This window comes from Falco peregrinus, chromosome 10 (genome assembly GCF_023634155.1).
Source record: "Falco peregrinus isolate bFalPer1 chromosome 10, bFalPer1.pri, whole genome shotgun sequence".
NCBI lineage: Eukaryota > Metazoa > Chordata > Aves > Falconiformes > Falconidae > Falco > Falco peregrinus.
Window position 1 is genome coordinate 17,733,807 of NC_073730.1, and position 21,117 is coordinate 17,754,923.

General features: G+C 47.0%; 1 protein-coding gene across 2 annotated transcripts; it reads right to left on the minus strand.

The window, feature by feature from the left end:
* Positions 1 to 546: 546 nt before the first annotated feature.
* LRRC8C (leucine rich repeat containing 8 VRAC subunit C) lies at positions 547 to 20,192 on the minus strand. Of its 2 annotated transcripts, XM_055814860.1 has the most exons (3): positions 20,032 to 20,192; positions 5,203 to 5,344; positions 547 to 3,001 (listed from the first exon to the last, which is right to left on the minus strand). In XM_055814860.1, exons 2-3 carry the CDS (start codon positions 5,338 to 5,340, stop codon positions 731 to 733), a joined length of 2,409 nt encoding a protein of 802 aa, XP_055670835.1. In that variant the 5' UTR covers positions 5,341 to 5,344; positions 20,032 to 20,192; the 3' UTR covers positions 547 to 730. The 2 variants fall into 2 exon arrangements, with proteins under 2 accessions (XP_055670835.1, XP_005238522.1); XM_005238465.4 differs by lacking the exon at positions 20,032 to 20,192 and having other exon boundaries at positions 5,203 to 6,455.
* Between the last annotated feature and the right edge of the window lie 925 nt (positions 20,193 to 21,117).

A 21,117-nucleotide genomic window follows, 5' to 3' on the forward strand; every position in this document is an offset into this window, starting at 1 on the left:
ACTTGTCTGTGAACTGTGACCTTACCCTTCCTGCACCAGAGAGGAAATCTCAGTCAGTGCCTCCTGCTCGGCGCGGTGTGCGAACGGACAGCTAGACTGAACTTGCCAAAAGGCGGTGAAGGAGTTCTGCATGCTCCCTCAGACCAGTATAAATACATAAAAGACCTTTCTACTTGCTTTGACCATCTAAGAAAACCACGTCATAAATAAAAAAGGATGGTCAACCCAGATTTCATCTTGTTAGATGCTGAACACCTTCTACTGCCAGTGAAGAAAAGACGAAACAAGGCATTCAACACCTGCAGCACCACCCGTTGAAGACCATGTCCTAAGGGATCAACAATAACAAGGAAGACAATATAATCCTCTATTAAAAATTATACAACCCAAAGCATACAGCTTAAACCCAGTTCCCCTGTCGGAATTAGGCAAAGGGAAAAAAAAAAAATCAGCAGATAAACCCATTTACTTTTACCAGTAAAAATTAAGTTACAGACACCCTTGTTCCAGGGCAAAACAAACTTAAAAAATATCTTAAAACAGTGAAAAAATACGAGGCAATTTTATTTAAAAATATATGTACTCCTTACTCCAAATGTGTTTGTACAGAAAGGATTTGTTTGAAAATGAAAAAAATCATGACAAACTAAACGCATATTTGGAGTATGCACTTTCTACAGCGTATTTGGTAGAAGCGTTATTTCTGTAAAACTGAGCAAGAGGAAGTTAGTTATTCAGCTTTCATTTGCTCCCTGACATCAGAAGGCAACGTTTCAAACAAGGTGTCCTCTACAGTGAAACCAGTCCGCTTCAGAGCTCTGCATTCTCCGAGCTCAGGTGGGAGGATTTCAAAGTGATTGCCTTTAATATCCAAATAGGAGAGGAATACCAAATTACCAATTTTAGGTGAAAGGACTGACAAGTTATTTTTCCCAATTTTCAGAGTTTTAAGTTTTTTGCAAAAGTATAGTTCATCTGGCACACTCTCCACTTTGTTGCAAGTAATGGAAAAGTACTGTAAACTCTGCAGAACTCCTATTTCAGGTGGGATAAAGCGAATGTCATTGTAAGACAAATCCAAATATCTGATTTTGTTGCATAGGAATAGGTGGGACGGAAGAACCTCTATTTTGTTATGGCTGAAGGAAAGCCGCTCGAGACTCGTGAGTTTCTTTATATGCTCTGGGATGTATGTTATACTGTTGTACCAGAGCTTTAGGATTGTCAGTTTTCGCAGATGTTGAAAACTTACTATTTCTTCGATGGATTTGAGGTTGTTTTCCTTTAGATCCAATTCCTGAAGACTGAGAAGGCTGAAAACTGCATGAGGTATGCGCTCTAAATCACAATGAACTAATTCCAGCTGTGTCAGGTTGACCATCTTCTTCAGATTGTTGAGCATCACTAACTTAGTGCCATCGTTATGGACGCACAATTTTTGCAGGTGACTTGAAACATCGACAGCAGATTGTGGGATTTTGGACAAATTACTTTTTATGTAAAGAACTTTAAGGCTTTTAAGTTCCCGAAAAGACTCCAGTGTAATGTTTTTGGAAATATCGTGACTTAGGGAGCCAATTAAATAGAGCTCTTCCAAATTTCTGAGGCCATACATCCAGTGTGGAAGTTCTCTGATGTCATCAAACTTAACGCTCAAGATCTTGAGATTCTCTTTCAGAAATGCCAAGGCAGCGCTGTGGATCTTCACAGAACACTGGTGCAATGAGAGTTCCTGGAGATTGTCCAACTGTGCAATGGTTGCTGGTATCATTACATTATTAATTATTTCAAGCTTTAATGACTGCAGCTCAGTAATTTCAAAAACTGTGTCTGGTAGTCCGGAAAGCATGAAGAGCTGTAGCTCCAAATGGCTATGGGAGTTCGTCTGCAGCCTCTGTCGCAGTTTATCGGCAGTCCACTCGTTGTTCAGGTTCAGCTGTTTCAGCTTATTTTCACTGACTTCAGATAGGAAGACAGCAAACCGCTTGGAATAGAGAGGATCATACTGATCAATCATATGAAGCATAAAAGCAAAGTCATTCTTGACATCCGGGATATCGTCAATTCCCGTCTCTTGCCGAACATATTCAAAAGAATATTCTTTCAGCGAACGGTAGAACAACCAGTATAGTGTATAAAGGCATGTGAGGCCGTAGATGCTTACAAAGCACAGGTAGCAGTAAGAAAGTTTAGAGAACAGATGTGCCATTGTGTGATTACAGCAGAAATTCTTATATCCTGTCATATCTTCAATATCAACATTACAGACTACTGTAAAATTGACTTCTGAGACAAGTGCTGTGTTGTAAGCAATAATAATCAGGAATTTAATTACCTTAAGTACAGTCTGGCGAACATACATGACATAAAGAATATCACCCTCCTCAACATGCAGTCTGAATTTCTTCACCTTTTCAAAGAGTGCTTTGGCCTGTTCACCTTCTTTCTTATCTAATGCCCCAGGTGTTCCCTTATCCACAACCAACTTCTCAGGAATTGATTTTAAAGACTGTGACTTGACCAAAGTGCCCTCAGTGCTTGGCTGGATAGTATTAGACTTGTTTATGTTGTTCTTCCTGTTATCCTTCTCTTCAGAGTCTTCCCCTGACACTTCAGATAAGGCTCTTGTTGTCCAGGGAGAATCAAAGCATTTCCCGAGTATTGAAATGAAGTGTTCGATTTTGGAGCTCGATCCAGGGAATTTGAACCAAAAGTTACTACACAGCATGAAGACCAGTGTGTGTATAAGGACAAGGTAAGGGAAGTACTTGGCATACCAGTGCAGAGCACGTTCGTAGCACACCTGATTTATAAAGCTGTATTGCTGAAGGTCCAAATCAGTCTTCAGTCCTTTCATTTCAACTGTAGCTGGAGGGGTGGATGGCTTAGGTGGAGGAAGGGGGGTTGTATCTGGGATTGTATTAAACACATTTGAACTATTAGATTGGTTCTGGCAAGGCTGTATGCGCTTTGGAAGGCATATTATCTTGTCTTGCATGACCTGAAACACACAAAAAGATACCTCTCAAACTGATGTACAAACAAAGGTGGCAGTACCAATGGGTAGCTGTCCTTGGAGCTCCTCCAGCTGCCAGGCGTTCCTCCCCATAGCCTGCGCTATTGTTATTATTATTATTCCTGACAAGACACTTGTTCTATATGCCAAGAACTAGGCCACCCCTTTTCATCTGTGGTTAGTTTTCCATACTTTGAGTAAGAGGGCATTGAGATAATCCAGAAAACGGAAAAGTGTGGGTAATGCTTCCAGAAAAGATCAGGGATCTCCTGCACTGCTCTCCCCAGAAACAGACTGTTCTTGCCAGGGGTATCCACCCTGGCCACACAATATTCAGAGATAGCTTAGGCTTGAAAGCAGCATAACTGCATTCATGTGGCTGTATGCTCACACGGTGCTATCTTATCACACCAAAAATGGCTGACAAAGAGCTAACGTGGGCATATCTATGCTGGGACATTATTAATCTTCAGTAATAATAAAGACAGATAGAGATAATAGAGAATTGCCAGCATCTCTCTGTGTGTGCGCATCAATGTAATTTTTATTCAGTTTCTCATACATACACACAAAAGTCCTCCTACCACATACCTCGGGGAAAAGTAGCTCTGCCCTTCTGTCCTTGAGTCTCTCTACAATGCAAAAAACCCCAACTTTCTTAATTTGGGGTGGCCATCCATGTTGAAAAACTGAGGTCAGAGTGCCTTTAGGGACCAATCACCTTTGGTTTAACTTGAAATAATAGTTCGAGTTCACTGCAAGGGTCCCCGTAAGTCTGAATTTTAAATTCTAATCTATGTGATAAACCAAGGAGCTCTGTTATTTGCCCTGAATGACTAACTGCGATTATCCCTAACCAAGAATGTGTGTGTAGTGTAGATGTACTCTTTGACGTCATGGTTGTTGAAAGCACTGAATACAGGGTACGCAACAAGAGCTACCAAAATCAGATCCTCCTTGATGATCCACCCTGGTGCAGGGAGATGCTGAGATGAGACCACGTGTGTTTTGAACAATATCAGTGCCACAACTGTTGACACATCAAAAACTCCTGCAGTTTTTGTCTTTGTCTGTAAACGCTATTCAGATACACATCCTTACTTACACCCTGAATTCATACCTTTGGTAGTAAGTTGGAATAAAAAAGAAATAAAAGAAATAAAATCGCCTATTCTTTGCAGTGTTTCCACACATTATTTTCCAGTGTGCTTCACCCAATCAAGCAGGTAAACTGAAAAATAACAGATGTTCTACTTTGCATGCCTAAGCAAACACTTAGCTACTAATGCAAAATTCAGCCCTATTAAAGAGATTTTTCAACATAGACGTTGTACCCTTTCAACTGAAAATACTTGAGAACAGAGAATACAGGCAAAACTACCGTTGATTTCACATGAAATTTGGGATATATTATGTAAAAATCTTGGACCATGTAAGTGAGCAAATTCCCCTGAAATAAGAGCTCTATCAGTATGTCCCTTTAGCTCCATTTCCAAGTCATGCCAAGAAACGTGAGATCCACGTTTGAACTAGTACTATAACTTTTTGGTTTTGTGGAGTCTGTCCCAAACAGTACTTTCCACTTCTTTTCAGCTTTTGCCTCTTTAGCAAAATCTAACTAACAGCAATTGATAGTAACGTCAATTGTTTATGTGTCAGCATCCTCAGAGATGCTTTGGAATGGAAGAGGCATAATATTAGTTGTGGGTGGTGTTATTAAAATAAGCGCATTCATTTCAAATCTCTTTGAAGCATAACAAGAGAAATAATATTAACATCTGCCAAATAAAGAAAAACAGAAATTACAAAACTACATTTTTCAATCTTTTCAACAGAAGAATGGTAATAAATAAGAACTGAAGTTGATTGTCTGCTTTGTTATGCCAAACTGTGGTGAAAACAGGCATCCAGGCACAAGCCAAACCAACAGCTCTTATCTTAGCTGGCACGGCTCCATCGACTCTAGCGCAACTCTGCTGATTTACAGCTGCTAAGTCTGGTCTGTGTTATTTGATGTTGCTACCTAAACAGCTTTAATCCTGGGACCAGTGAATTTTTGCTTTGTTCATGGTGAACCCAAGAGATAAAACAAGATGTGACATCATCCTTCTAAGGACCTTCCGGATTGTGGTCCTCTTTCAGCAACCCCGAGAGCACCCGCCTCGCTTCCATCCCGTTTGATTTACCTGTAATGTGCACCCAAACACACCGATCATCAGCATGGCAACAGAGAGATAGTCCGTGAACACATCCCACCAGGGCTTCAGCACTCTGAACGCCGGCTGCTGCTCCGAGAACTGGCGAAATTCGGTCACGGGAATCATCGTCCTACAAAAGAGCAAGGCCAGTGCTCAGTTTCCTGCAGCCCACACCTCTCAGTCTGTGTGAGCAAGTACTTCCGTGAGGTTTGAAAAAAAACTGCTCTGGAAATGAAACTCCCAGGATGTGGCATAAAAGTTCCCAGCTATCACCCAGGTGGTCCCTCTGACACGCCACCTCAGAACACGGATGCTGGTGCTGCCCTCCTGCAGCTCCGGTGAGGAAGGGAGGGCAGGACTGGGGTGCCATCCATTCAGGCAGGTAAATCCCTCTCTGCATTGACTCCACCTGTATCTGATGGGTCAACGAGGCCTTCTGAATCCTTGAAAAACCAGACCGTTCTGTAGATACATTCAGCTTTACACACCTTAGCCTTGATCTCAAAGGTCTGGCTAAAACACTTACCCTGTGCTCAGATTTCACAGGCCCTTTCAGCTATCATTTCATATCTTTCCGTTTTATTCATAGTGGTTTCAGGGATGCTTTGAAATATTTGTGTGCATACTCACCCAGTTTTAAATCCACCATGTTTTGAGTGCAAGTTGCTAAAGTGCTTTAGCTAACCCAAACTACAGGCAGATCAAGGGCTTTATCTTCACCTCAGATGTCTAGGCTTACATCACTACCTCCTCTGAAAAATCAGCTAATACATGAGCATGTACAGGCAAAGAAACTGATTTTAAAGCCTACGGCACATTGTGTAACTGAATCCCTGAGATCAAACCAGCACTGAAACTTCCCAGTAAGTTATGATGGAAAGATAAATTTACATGGGAATGTAATAAAAATACTCCCAAGGGCATTTACAAACTTTGTCCTTTAACTAACATCCAAAATGCTCACCACAATCACTTCATATCACAGTAGTACTGGAAATCCATAATCTAATAATCTATATGCTGGGACCCATCAGTGTGGGTTTGGTGCCATCCAACCGTGCGCAGGCTTAGCAATGAGCACACACTTGCTGATACGCTGCCCAGGGACTTAAGGGATTCAGCTCATTCAGAGCCGGGGATCCAGCAGGGAAGGATTCAGGCCCTAATGGCTGCAATTCATCACAAGCATACAGCCATCCCAAGAATTTATAACTGACTCCCACTACACTGGGCATACCCGTGTGGAAAGACGCTCACTTTGGCACCTTCTCAGGGACTGCTGTGTGTCTGCTTGCCCAACTGACCCTCGGGAGGTACTGCAGTCTCCAAAGGCACAAGGTGACATCTGTAAATGAACTTGGGTTAGTAGCTAGGCTGGGACTTTGCAGCTTTCTGAGTGAGCAGCGTAAAAACGTCTTACCCCTTGTTCCCTGCTCCCCTCTCGCAACCCTTCTCTGTTGCTTTAAGCACTACTTGGCCAGGCAGAGGAATCTCTCTCTCAGCCTCTTGTCCTTCCAAAAGCTGTTCCCTGGGTGCATGCTACGATGCCAGATGAAATCACACATACCTCTCACACGGCTGGCAATCCCCAAGAGAAAGGCACGTTGTCCTCTACAGCACTTGCAAATTAATAGACCAACAGTGAAAACGATGGCAATGCATGCCTGACTCCATCCAACCAGGTCGGAAGCTCGGCAGCATCCATGCCACCAGGCCTGACTTGCTAGAGTGGTGGCAAGGGAATGCAGCATTCGTTATCACACTGCAGGCAGCCAGGAGCGGCAGTTCTGATTTTTGTGTTCCTGTCTTGCAAATGCTCAGCAGACCTACCAGGGAAGACATACTTCTACAGCAGAGAACAGCTGGGACAGCGCTGGGACAAACCTTTGTTGCCTTTCACTTTTATTTTGGAAATACTGATGGAAAAAACAGACCTCATAAATTAGAGGTGCCCCATGCAGCTTTAAGTACATGCCCAGCTGAAGCCGGGGAGAGAAAACCCTGCAATGGCAGCTCCCAGCAGAGCCTGAGCTGAAGAACACCTCGCGCTGATGCCTCTTCCATATCTGCATGCATTTCACATCCATTGGTAAGGAATTACCCTTCTCTTTTTTATTTCCACATCAAACGCAGGCGACTGGCAATAGCTGGTGGTAAGCTTTAAAAAATAATTTTTCTATCAAGCATTGAAAAACACAGAAAATTCTTAAAGGATACACTAATACAATTGTTAGCTACTCAGATGCCACACAACACTCCTGCTCAAAGCTCTGTAACACATATGCCACTGTCAGCTCAGGTTTTGAGGCCAGTTAGCTGACTCGACTGCCATCGGTACACCGGAGGACACGCATCAACAGATTGCTTTAGAATCACAACATTTTATCCCATCCACCCACCTCACCCTCCCTTAATAATGGCTTATGAGTGCTTTTCCATATTGTGATGCCACAGCCTCTGGAGGTGCTGTTTGTAAGGTCTTTCCAAAAGCATAGACAATTTGAGTGTTAGGCAAGACAGAATCATGTTTCCTACAGTGCAGACTCTTGAGAAAACATTAATGTTCACACGCACCAAAACATGCGGAGACCCAACCCTTGCCAGATAGATGCTGAAGCAACTCTGTGGATCTGAGCCATGGCGTTGCAAGTCAGCAGTACTGAAACAGGGGCAGTGTCTGACAGCAGATGGAACTGGAAACTATCTTCCAAATTACTGTGCAGGGACAGCTTTCAAGACCAAAAATTAATTTGGCTGTTGCATTTGATAGGTTTCACTCTGTATTTTTAGGGGGTCTTTGTTGTATTATATACTTGCTTTATTTCTTCTAAGTGATGTGTGGGGAATTTAGATGAAGGCAGACAGTTTCTGGCACCACAAATACACGCTGCTCTGATCCCTTGTTCCCTTTAGAGGCTGCTGTTTGCCTAGTGAGACTCCTCATTAGCAGAGTGCACATACTGTTACCCTGGTTAATGGGCCAAGCAGAGGGAGACCTGCTTCTGCATACAGAGAGCCTCTGTGAGCCATGCTAGGGAACCCATCTCTGAGCGCACAAGATCTGCAGCCCAATGCCAGACATAAAAATCTGTCTGCCCTTTATGGTTTTCTTCATTGTCAAAAAAAGAAGACAAACATTACTGAATGATGGCAATAGTACCGTACATAATAATGGTAAATAAACCAACAACGTCTAACAACAGACAGTATTTTTTAACTTCAGGAAAAAAGACATTCACAAGAAGCTTTAAATAGAGATTGGATGTGAAGAAGTGGGATAACCGTTTTCCAGCATCCTCTGGAGAAACCCTATAGCTTCTCCCCTTGCTGCACTAGCAATAAAGAAAAAATGCTGGAAAGCAGCGCAGAGAAGCCTAGGCTTACCAGTGCTTCTGGTATGTGCACACAGAACAGAATGACACAAAATCACTTTTTATTTGTCTCCCTCTTCCCTCTAGCTTCTTTCCCATCCTGGCCTGTCCAGTGACTGAAAGGACATCTATCAGCAGTGGCTCTGATGCCTCCGAAAAGATAGAGCAGGTCCATGTGGCTCAGAGCAATCCTGAAACCCCTCTCCTGGCTGTGGCCAGAGTCCGGCTCTTCCCCACTGTTAATCTAAAGCCGAACCACTGCTAGACCCATAGCCACGCACAAACCAGATCTGTACAAAATAAAGTGATTCAGTCAATCAGGAATTTAAACAAATCCTAACAGGGATGCTAAAAAGTCACACTGCAGCCCAAATCACAGCAATCTCTGGGACAGCACAACATCTACTGCAGATTTTTATCTCTTCTTATAACAAAGAGATAGAAGAAAAGGAGTTGAACATTTGAGCTGGTGAAAACTAAGACAGTATTACTAATTTCAGTTCACTCACATGCAAAATACTATTTAATGGCACAATACATCGTAGCTGAAATGTGGGGTCTGACTTACGTTAAATGCTATTCTAACCTACTTTAGGAAACACTGAATTCTAAACACTGGATAATTTTTTCAATTAAAATCAGAACTTGCTCTTGTTTTTCTCTCTTGCATTTCTAATAAACCTCAGTCTCTAGAGAAATGAAAACCGTACATGAGATAAATCATCTGGTATTCAGCTACCAGAAGGAAATAAAAAAGGAACTTGGATTAAAAAAAAGTTGTACAGGCTGTTAAGCAGTGCTGCAGAAAAGAGCTGAGGATTTGCCAAATTAAATAAAAAGCAAACGCACAAACAACCCCCCCCCAAAAGTGAAAGGAGAGAAATTAGTGGGGATTTTTATTATTATTTCAAAATTTCTAGGAAATGCAGAAATCTTGATGAGTTAAAATGAATACGTGATAGTAAGATTAAACACTGGAATCCAGGTACAACGAAGGTGTGATATTTCCTCCAGCAGAAAAACTAACTACAGGAATCGGCTAATGCACAGGTGATTAGGCGCAAGACATGACAACTTAATGTGACCTAAAAGAGCTAAGGAGAATAAACAGATCCAAGTCAGAGAAAAAAGTATTGGAAACAAATTAGACTTAATAAATGAAGAGATCTAACCAAAGGATGACTGTGAAATGGCCACACCATGGAGCAAGCCAGCTTCTCTGCAATCGGCCTTCAGCAGAGGAAACAAAGGAAGTGGTGGGGATAGTTCGGAAGTAATGATGGCTCTTGCCAGTGTGGCTAAAGAGAAAAATGAGTACATTTTACAAATTGGGCAATCCGTGTGATATGCACTGCAGGATATAAAGAAAATTAATTAACTTCTGCCCACTGGTGACTCAGAGGACGCTGGGGCAGGCAACCCGGGGGGTTTCTGTGCTGTGGGACCACCTTTGGGGCACTGGTGCCCTCGGGGCCAGGTGCCAGCAGGGCGTCTGTGCAAACGGGCGCAGAGACGCTGATGAGCAGTTTCCAGCCATAGCTGTAGCTACCCTACCTCCACCAGTGACAGCAACCCAACGGACTGGGCCTCCCCAGCCACGGCACAGCACTGCCACGGTGCCAGCTGTCAGACAGCGCCAGCAAAGCCTCAGCTCGATGCACTGCAGGCAGGCACTGCGCGCTGCTCCCTGCGGCTTCGTGCCCACCGAACCTCTGTGACAGCCTCGCGAGCAGCGTGAGGGACCCCCGTCAGAGGCAGGGCCCACCGTGCCAGACGGGCAAACACATGGGGACACTCAAGTTTATATACTCAACCTGTCTGAGGTGTGCGTGATACACCCCCTCATCAAGCTGCATTCATCTTGCATCTTGAGAGAGGCTTTACGAAGAAAAAACATATTAATACTCAGAGAAGTGCCGCCCTGGTACAACCCTGAACAAAACTGCTTTTGGCTTCTAGCAGCTTCCAGGTCCCACGCTCCAGCTATTGCTAGGTGATGGCTGCTATTTTTAAGCAGATTCTCACGGAGTAACTTCATTTTATGGAGCATAACGGCGCGGGTGGACACGAGCCCTCAGCAGAGCCGGAGGGCTCACTGCCGGGGAGCGCTCTGCCACGGGTGAGAACTGCTGCGCTGCTCCCGCTCTGCCCCACCTCGGCTGTCAAGGCACTGCTCGTAGAGACACAGTCATTAAAAAGCAGCACGCTGAGTGACACAGGAAGGGATAACTGGGAGGCCCTCCCTTTACCTCACCGGCGGCAGGCCCGCTAGCACGCACAGCCCAGCGAGGCAGGCCCCCCGCAGCTCCCACCGCCCAGGCAAGATGGCCGCCAGGCCGCCTGTGCCGCGTGGTTGGGAATGCCGCCGCCGGCCTGTGCCTTACACAGGCAACGCTCGGCATCGCCCGCCGCCAGCGGCCAGCCCATGCCCCAGCTACAGCCTCTGGCCAGGCAAAGCCCAAAGGCCTGTCCCCATGCTTTGCCAGCCCTCATGCAACAGAAAGACGGCGGCGGCGCTGCTGCGTGGGCTGTAAGCGGGAGGCCAGGACTTGCCAGAGCTGCCTTTGCCAAGCTACAGGTGTTATGCACCAGAAGTCAAGCCCTCTGTTACTTTACCCTTCCAGCAGTGGTTACTCAATAATGTTGCCATGCGCTGAAGCAATCACTTGCCTGTTTTAGGGGAATAACCACAGCTGCACAGCAGAAGCAGGGACCCTGGGTTCCGGGCAGGCAATTAACATCCAGGATTTATTGGTTCAGTAGGGACAGGGTATGAATAACCCACCAGAGGGAAAAAGGAGGAGGCACACAGCAGGATGCGAGAGACAACACTGCAGAAATAGTGATGTTTACAACCGGGAAGCATAAAAAGCTGGTGAGATTTCTTAAGCTGATCAGAAGAGATGTATACGTGATTAGCCAGCTGACATTTAACCACATTTCCTTGACATTGCACCAACTCTCCCTGGATGTAGGGCCACCACAACTTCCTGAGAGCGGCGCAGAGTCCAAGCAAGTCCCAGATGCTATGGACATGGCCCTGACCCGCCCCGCAGGGAAGGAGCTTCCCCATTGGCACGAGGGGCCTTGGGCTGGTGGCCGCAGGGCCACCACCACAGCCCAGCTTGAGTACACCAGGAAGGGTCAAGGCTGAGATGTCCTCAAGAGACAACTCAGGCTGGGACTGCTTGGTCTTTCACATCAGAGATGTACCGAAAGGAGAAAGTGCTGGGCTAGGCAAAACCCGCCCTCCTGGCCGTTTTAAACATACTGCATGTGCTAGGATAAATTATGAAATGCCTTTTGGGAATAGTGCTGCAAGTAGGTCTCTGGGTTGGTTCCCATGCATAATTTATTGCATATTAATCTTCATTAAAGGAACAAGGCACAACACACATTTAACACACAACAAGCCTATGATCGGGTAGCAAGGACTCAGCAGAGCCTGAGTGCTGCAGGCTGCCTGAGCAGGGGCTGTGCTCCAGGGGCTTCTGCTTTACACAGGACATGGCACTGCATGCCCTGAACACCACAGCCCACTGTCCTTGGTCATAAACATTTGTACCTCTGCATAAATACCATGAAGTTGCTTTTCAGGTGGTTCTGTGCTGTCTGGCCTCAGCCACCTTGGGCCAGGAGCTGATGTTAAGCTAAAGCGCTTCTCAGCACAGTGCCCGAGGTTGCACCAAAAAGCAGAATTTGGCATTCTTATTTTACCTGACTGGGAACTGCACACTGAGACAGTAAAATAAGCAGGGACAAGGGAGTTTTGCGGCTAGGTTCATCATGACGTATTCTTAAGTACCCAATTTAAGCAAAATCACTGGTCTATGCAGAGCCCCAGAGCTTAGGGCCACAGTCTCCTTCCTCTAGCCGGGGCTGACAGGCTCAGCCTGGCACAAAAATGGCTTGGTACTACCATCATCAGTCATATTTTCTGGTGATTATAACTTCGCTAAATTTGTATTTTTGTGTGGGATTGAGTTCCCAAAATGACAGTATGGGAAACCCTGCCTAATCTAAAACAAAATTTAAATTAAGATCTAGCCAGCAATTGTTCAAATAATTTCCACAAACAAGCTCAGGGAAACAACAAACCTGCAGTCTTTTTATTTTAAAGCTTCCAGACCCTCCCATGCCCCAAAATGTTCCCTGTGTATTGAGGACACGGTTTTTACTGCAGCGTGAACAGCTGCCCACAGCTGGCTAATTCATAAATCTTTGCAAACTGTGGTTTTGCATACGTCCCTTGCTCTCAGCAGCTGAACACTTCATCTTCAGCTCCTGGCACTGCCCATGCTGGCACCACAGATCACAGATAACAAACCTGCTTCACTTCATCACGTAAACAAGAGAGGACTAAAAGTGGACCCAGGGACAACGCACCAAGTCTGGAAAACTGAGATTAGATTTAGGGGAAATAAGATGATAAGGGCTGGAATTAGCAACTCCTAATTCCCAAGATGTTAATGTTCCATCCTTATCTGTGTATTCTCACACACATTATACACACAGTGAAATAACATCTGAACTACTCTGACATGCAGTTTGGTAATTATCTTGCTATATGTTTGCACTGACCAAAATGTACAGTGTTTTGGTAAGTGTAGGTGCTTGGTCAGCTCCCATGTAACATACAATAATACCTCTGCTACCAATTTCTCCCTGTATTTGAGGCATTTCAGGAGACGTTTCCCTGCTAGGCCTTACATACATTAGCATTTCATGTAATATAAAATTTAATTAAACAAACAAACAAACATAAATTTTAAATTCAGTAGAAAAACTCCTTTGAATGCTGGCTATTTGGGAGTATACCGAAAAACCATCACATTGCTGCTTTTTCAAACATGATGGGTTACTTTTTGTTCCACTGACTATAAAGGAGATTTTCACAGGAAGAAATACCATCATTCTGAAGTAAAAAATACAAACAAATGATGTTGCCGCTTAAACATAAATCCCACGTTAAGGAACAGGAAAGCCATTAAAAACAAACCATTTGCATCCAAACAGTTATTTTTAAAAGTCTGCGTGTTTACTGTATTTTCAAACAAATTCATCTTCTTGGGGCTGAGGCTGGCAAGGAAACGTGGCCTTAAGGAACAACAGCGTGAGTCAGGAGTCCCCACTGGGACCCGGCCGTGGGCTCACTGTGCTCCTGCTTTGGGCACACTACACTGACCCACCATGCCACCACTTCTCCAGATGCAAAACAGAAAGGCATCTACTTTCTTTACCACCTTTGGTGGGAAATATGAATGAACAGCACTACAAAATCGTAACACGCTGCTTTTTCCAGTTCTCTGCAACGGTTGAGTCTAAACCAATAGCATGTCAAAACTTCCCTGAGAAGCCACGGGAGTCAGTTTTATTTCATACTACACATTACCAAAATTACGCGCCACAGTTGGTATTAGTTTGTACTAATGAGTCTGGGGAGCAAGACAAAATACAATCAGCCCACAGAAGACATTATTCCAGCACCAACAGTTTGATTGTTCTATAAAACATGTGCAACCCATGCAGTTTGCACAGGTTTGCCAATGCAGATGAAAGCAGGCTGGCCACGACCGGGCTGTCCCCTGCTGACAGCTGTTTGGCATAGAAATGGGGTGCCATTCCCAGGTGCACTGACTGGAGAAGGCTAGGCTGTGCCACCTGAACTCCAGCAGAGTCACAACCCAGCTACTGGAAAAATGCCCTCCGTCATGCTAACTGCCACAACTGAGCTTCCCCAATGCCCTGGCTGTGCAGGTCTGCAACCGTGGGCAAGACTCTAATGAATCACTGGGGATTTAGTTGCTTGAGAAAACTGAAAAGGGTGTAAGGTCCAGAAACTTGCTGAACACCCAGACCTTTTCCATTCTCTCCCCCGCCTCCAGTTACTGAGGCCCACACTGCAAGCATCCAGCATACATTTAGGTTCCGGCTGCCCCTCTGCCAACACCCAGGAGGGAGTGTGGTGGATTCGGAGGTGGCAGTGAATCCCCCACTCTGCTGGTGGTACCGTCTGCTGTGACAGTGGAAGCTCAAAGGCCTGATTCCAGAACTTGGAGGAGATGTAAGGGATAGAAAGAGGAGATAAAAAGGACATAAAGAGGAAGTAACTTTAATGAACTGCATTTCAAAATGTGCTGCAATTTCCACCTACACATACAGTAAGTGCTGCCTTGGTGACAGATCCCAGACAATAACTTTGTTGTTTGTTTCAATTGAGTCATAGTACTTTTTCATGTATTACACACCAAGAAGACTTCCTATTGACAGCAGTGCTTTGACTTCAACTTGGTTGGACTGAATTAAAAAAAAAATGTTCAGGGCCAGATTCTGGCAGATAAAGTCTCAGTGAAATCAACAGGAGTTCTTTCTGTGCCAAGCACGTGGGCCTGTGTGGAGATTTGGCTTTGCTGAACTATTTGTCCAAACCTAAAGAAAAGTACACTCTACACATTTCCATGTCAAAGACTACTTCAAAGGCAATACTTACCATTTTTTAGCTCTGGGAGTAACATTCTTACTTTATCAGGGCTATCACTCAAGCTGCCGACCCTCTTTCCAGAGCTGCAAAATGTTCTTAATGTGAGCGAAAACCTTTAACAGCAAACCAAAGCACTGAGCAAGAAACTATCCAATAAGTGGTATGTATATTAGTACTCCTGAAAACATGTCTAGATGATTGAGAAAAGTAAACTTGCATTAAGTTTTAATCAAAGTTACACCACATTTTCCACAAATGCTTATTTAACGTATTCAGGTAATGAAGACAGAAACAATGCTGTAGAATGTCATAGGACAGACAATATTACACAAACCAGTGCCATTCATTGTCAAAGGAATAGTCAGGGGCCTCAGGCTAAGTCAAGTGCTCATAATAAAAAAAAAATAATGTTCAGCTGATATAATTAAAAATTAATTCCTAATTGGGACAGGAAGCACAAAGGGTCCATTCTGAGTCTTAAGCAGCTCAACCATCTGAAAAGTTAGTGAAAAACTTTTTATGCAGTGATTGAGCCAGAAACATTAAAGAAATGCCTGTTTCCACAATTTGTGAGACTTTTTCACATAAAGGATCTTTTCTGTTGCTGCTTGCATACTACACAAGAGAGCCTTCTAAACTTTGTGATAGTCTCCTAAAACATGGATCCCAAAATACCTGGGTAAGCATACAGGTATTCTCAGCCTGAACCACAGCTGATGAATTTTCTTCCCTCAAACCATCTTTTGTGACATCCCCAACAGTAAAAATAAAGCTCACAGTTTCATCCATACTCCTGAAAGAGTAAGAAAGACTAACAGAGATAAATGGAAGCACACAGAATGGATGTGATCTACACATGCTTGAAGATAAACACAGACAGGCACAGAATCAGAATCCTCATACAGTAAGATGACTTTTAAAGATCGTAACTTCAGAGATGTGGAAAACCAGAGCTATCTGCCTAAATTCTCTATTGAACTTTCTCAGTGCAGTGTCCAGCCAATGCTCACCACACAGGGATTAGCAATAAACTTGTCCCACCAAGAAGTCTGTTGCTGCATCATAAAACAGAAATAAAGGCTGTTTCCACCAAGCCTAAACTTTGTGATATCAAAGCAGTTGCTGGGGGGGGGGTTCCAACCACACTATAGCAGGTGTGCAGGTCTTTCAAATTATGTTGTCATGAGTAAATGATGGCAAAGAGCAAATACTGGTTTTAATCACACTACACTTCAGAAAGGGCTTATCTGACAATATTGTCTGTGAACACCCACGAAAACTATCTCACCCCTGAGACAGCTCATCAAGCATTCACATGGACTGGAAAATGGGATCTCTAACGGTGCTCACTTAGAACACCAAACCTGCTTTCTGACAGCAACCTGCGCTTCTGAGCTGTAGCATTCTGCTGTAAACCACACGTGCATCAGGATCTTACACCACTGCATGCTGAGGGCAGGGCTTGATCTGTGCTCTGCTTCACTGTACGCGCCAGAGCAATCGATTAATCCAAGCTCCCACATTGCTTTCAGTGATGAGTAAATAAAATTGGAAATGTTCTCAGCACTTCAGCAGTCTTATTGCTGGTTTGTTTAATTCTGGGTTCCCATCAATACCAAATCACTATGTGCTCTTGCCACTGAAGGGAGACATGAGCTAGCGTCTCCATTTTCAGCAGATCGTTGTTTAGGCCAGGATCTGAAGTTGATATAAAAGGCTGGATGTTGCTCACCTGAAAGTCAATGGAAAAGTTAAAGTTTATTTCGACAAAGAGAGGAATGGATTTTCAATGCTGCTCTACAGGACCAAATGCTTTCACATATGCTAGTTCAAATTAGTGGAACTTTGTATGCTTGCTGTGACAGCAGCGTTAGCAGCTTTCCATGGAGAACAGTGCCATTCTGCACTTCAGCAGAGCCCTTCGGTTTACTTTAAACCCAAGCAAAAACATGCACTGTATCTTAATGCAGGAGTCTCCCAAACAAATGGAAAATGTGCAAAGCACATGCATGGTACCATGCTATGTTTTACAAATCTGACCTGATCAAACACTATTGTAAATGAGTCCTTCACTGGCGATGGAAACAGAGAGCACACAACCTCCATACTGGAAAAAAATGCCGAAAAACCCCATCCTGGTCCAAGCCTACAGCTCTCTGGATAATATAGTTGTAAAGTTTATGGTGTGTCTGATTAGCTGCTTGTGTCAGGCACTAAAATGTAAAATTAATACAGTGCAGGAAAGATGACCCAGGCTCTGTCAGATTTAAAGACAGCTCTAAGACGCTTTGCCTGCCTGGGGATGGGAAGACAGAGGTGCCTGCCCTGTATGATGAATGAAAGCAATGGAGCAAATGGCACACTGGCACATGCCCGAGAAGGTGCATCAAACCTAGCACCTTCCTAGTGGGAAAGCGATCTTAGAAACAAAACCCCCAAGTCATTGCACTATAGCTTGAATCCGCATCAGAGTTTTGTCGCACAAAATCCCTGGGCAAACAGCTGAAGGATGAAGGAGAGAGTAAAGTTATGTTGAGCATGTGAAATCCAACACTTGTTAACATTCTTCTGACAAATCATTTTGGAAGGAGAATGGCTTCTTTGCTTTACTAAGTAAGGTTTTAAGAGAAGTATTTTGGGGCTCTCTTACCCCCACCCCGAAGTAAATTGTTTCATTTTCAGGGTTTTCTTTAACATTTAGTCCCTCCCCTTCCCTTCACAACTCTGTGACAATGAGGACAGTATCTTCGCACTAAATTTTCTCAAAAAGGGAAAAACCTGTAAAATTAAACTCCAGCTTCTGTTACTGTGAATTGTTTGGGCAGTAATCGAATTTTTTTTTTTTTTTTACTTCCCACAGCATTGAAAGAGGCTTGGGCTGGGAAGTGCCTTTCTGGTGATGAATAGAGGCCACTTCAACCAGTTGCTACTGAGGTCAATGGACAATCGGGGGAACTGCTCCTCCCAGCACTCTCTGACCCAATTCCTTATTTTGGGTCTTACTGTGTGGTCACCCTGGCGCTGAGGCCACCTGAACATTGTTTAACCCTCTCCATTTCCCAGCCCGGATGCCTCCCCCCTCCCAGTTAGAGCCCCTTATTGTGAGCCTCAAAAACCAGATACCGAGGTGAGATGGGATGCGGCTGCCTCAGGAAATCAACTCGAACTGGTACAGGAACTAAACTGCAAGATAGCACCAAGCGCCGAGGCAAGGAACTTGTGCGAAGAATTCAGCAGTCTGATTTCACTCTTCACAGACAACCAGCGCTGGCCTTTTCCAACACCAGGCACACAAAGTAGCTAGACTTTTAGGCTTCCCATCATAAAGTTTCTTTCCAAAACTGCTTACAAGAGTAACTAATAACAAAAAACCCACAGAATTTTATTACGGTAAAACCTCCAGCGGGGCCTGTTAGTACTCAGACTGGAGGAAAACGGCATCACGGCTGCCACACATTTAGCAAACTCAGAATGCAACTCTAAAAGGAAATGATTCAGAAACCACAGGTGCTCAGCACCAGGCTGCTGTGCCTCGCTGGCAGCCCCTGGGCACCGGCACTTGCGAGACTGCAGGAATCCAAGGCCAGGTTAAAATTAGGAATCAGCTCGGAACTGCGCTCAGCCCGGCTCTCGATACTGAACTGCACCATGGTGGCAAACAGGTATTTCCAGGAGAAGAGTGAGCCCAGGGGAGTCCCCACTGCTTTCATCATGCCCAAAAGAAAAGTTACAGGACATCTAATGCACCAGGGGGGAGGGGGAATGTGCATATCTGGTTAAACTGGAGAGATTTATTTCCAACGTTGCCATCTCTTTCTGCACTACCTTGCGAAGCACCTTTCTGCCTGTCCAGTTTTTTACAGCATCATTGGAGCCTACAGTGCTCTGTGGGAGCAAAATCACACATGCTTTCAGACTTCAGACAGCAGTGCCTTCAGACAGCACTGCTCCTAATACTGAGCCTTTCCTCACAGAAAGTCCTTACTCCAAAAGTAAAAAAAAATATATACAAAAATTCGAAAAGGCAAGCCATAACGCATGTCCTTATCTGTGCAATAAAATTCCTCACTTCCAAATGTTTCCATCCTAACGAAATGCTAGCAGGACACATTCGGCAGCCTTTCATAAGCCTCTCGTTTTGCTTGGTCAACTCTTTCCAGTGAACTGGACAAACTGCATTTCGTGAATAATGAACAAAACCGCCCATCACACTGCGACAAGGCAGGGCTGGTTTTAAACCGATTTAAAATCAGGACTGGCGGGGAGGGTTTAAATCTCTTCCAAAACGGGGCCCCGAACGGCGGCGGCTGGCAGCGCGGCGGGGACCCTCCGGGGCAGGGGGACGCGGCGCAGCCCCCGCGGCGGGACCGGCCGCGCTCCCGCACCCGCTGCCCGACGCGCCCGCAGCCTCCCCGGCCACGCGCTGCTTCGCCACGGAAATTTGCGGGGAAAACACCACCAAAGGCTTCCCTGGAGCCGCCCGTCTCCACGGCGGCCGTTCGCGCCCCCCCCCCCGCGCCAACCCCGCTCCCGGGAAGCCCCGCTTGGATCCAGGCCGCCGCCCCGCGGGGCACCCCGCGCCCGCCCGAGCGCCGCGGCCCGGCAGCGGGGGGGGCCCGCCCGGCAGGGGATGGGGGGGCGGGCAGGGGGGCTGCCGCGGCCTCTTCCCGGCGCCCCTCGGCGGGGGGGGGGGGGGGGGGGGAGGCGCCGGCGACCGCGGTTAAAGTTTGGCTCCCGCGGCGCTGCCCAGGGAGGGGGCGGCACCGCCGATGGTGCCGGCGGGCAGAGCGGCGCCGCCGCTGCCCGGGCCGGGCCTCTTCCCCCCAGAGGGGCGCAGCGCTGGGCTGCGGCGGCTCCGTCCCCGCGCGGCCCCCCAGCCCCCTCCCCGCGGCGATGCCCCGATGCCCCGGCCCCCGGTGCGGGCGGCGGCCCGGGCAGAGGCAGGCCGGGCGCGGCAGCGCCTACCTGGTGCGCGGCTGGGCGGGGGGCGCGGGGTCACGGGCGGCGGCGGCCGGGCGGCAGCGCGATCATGCCGCGGCGGCGCGGGGCTGAGCGCGGCGGGCAGGGCCGGGCCGGGCCGGGCCGGGCGGGGCGGGGAGGCGAGGCCGCCCGCAGCCGCGCTCCGCCCGCCGCCGCTCCGCCCCCGCCGCCGCGGGGCCACGTCTCCGGTCTGACGCACGCGGCGGCGGCCGGGGGGCGTCGGTCGGGTCGGGCCGGGCCGGGCCGGGCCGGGCAGCCCCCCCTGACGGCGGCGCTCCGGGCGTGCCGCCCCGCAGGCCCGGCCGCGGCGGGCGGGACAGCCGCGCCGCGCTCCGCCCGCCCCCGCAGGCCGGGCGGGAGGGGGCCGCTAACGGTAACCGAGAGCCGAGGCCTCCGGGGGGGGCCGCGGCGCCCCCGGCCGGAGCTGCGAGGCGGGGTCTGGCCGCACAAGCGCGGCGCGGTCCGCCGGGGCCGGGGTCTGTTCGCCCTCCGCAGCGGGCAGCGGGAGCGGCGGCCTCGGCCCGCGGCTGGAGGCGGCGGCAGGCGCGGGCACGGGGGGACCGCGACCCCGGCGCGCGGGGCCGCGGGGGGCTGTAACGGGACGAGGCTGCGGAGCGCCCGGGGTTGCACTGACAATAGAAAAGCGTCTCAGGGTGACAATTGGAAACACAAACTTCTGGCCCGGCAGTTCAAACAGCGCAGGCTGAAAACTGCTGCTGAAAGCCACCACATACTGGAAAGGTCTTCTGTCCAGCGTTTCCAAGAAAGATTGACATCTCTGGTGGAACGAAGAGATGGGACAGATTCTGGATCAGAGGGAGGTACTTGCCCTCTGATGGCTCGCCCCTAACTTTAGGGATAGCGTGTGTATCCCCTTAGGGACAGTACAAATATGTAAACAGAGAAGTACAAATACATAAGCCCACTGGGGGGGAGTTAATGGAAACAAATACAGCATGAGGCATCACAGCTGTTTTGCCACAAAAATACTAATTGGATCGGGATGCAGGCCGAAGGGCTGCCAGGGATAGCTGTGGGTAATTCTGACTTTGTGTACGTTCTGACCCGTCT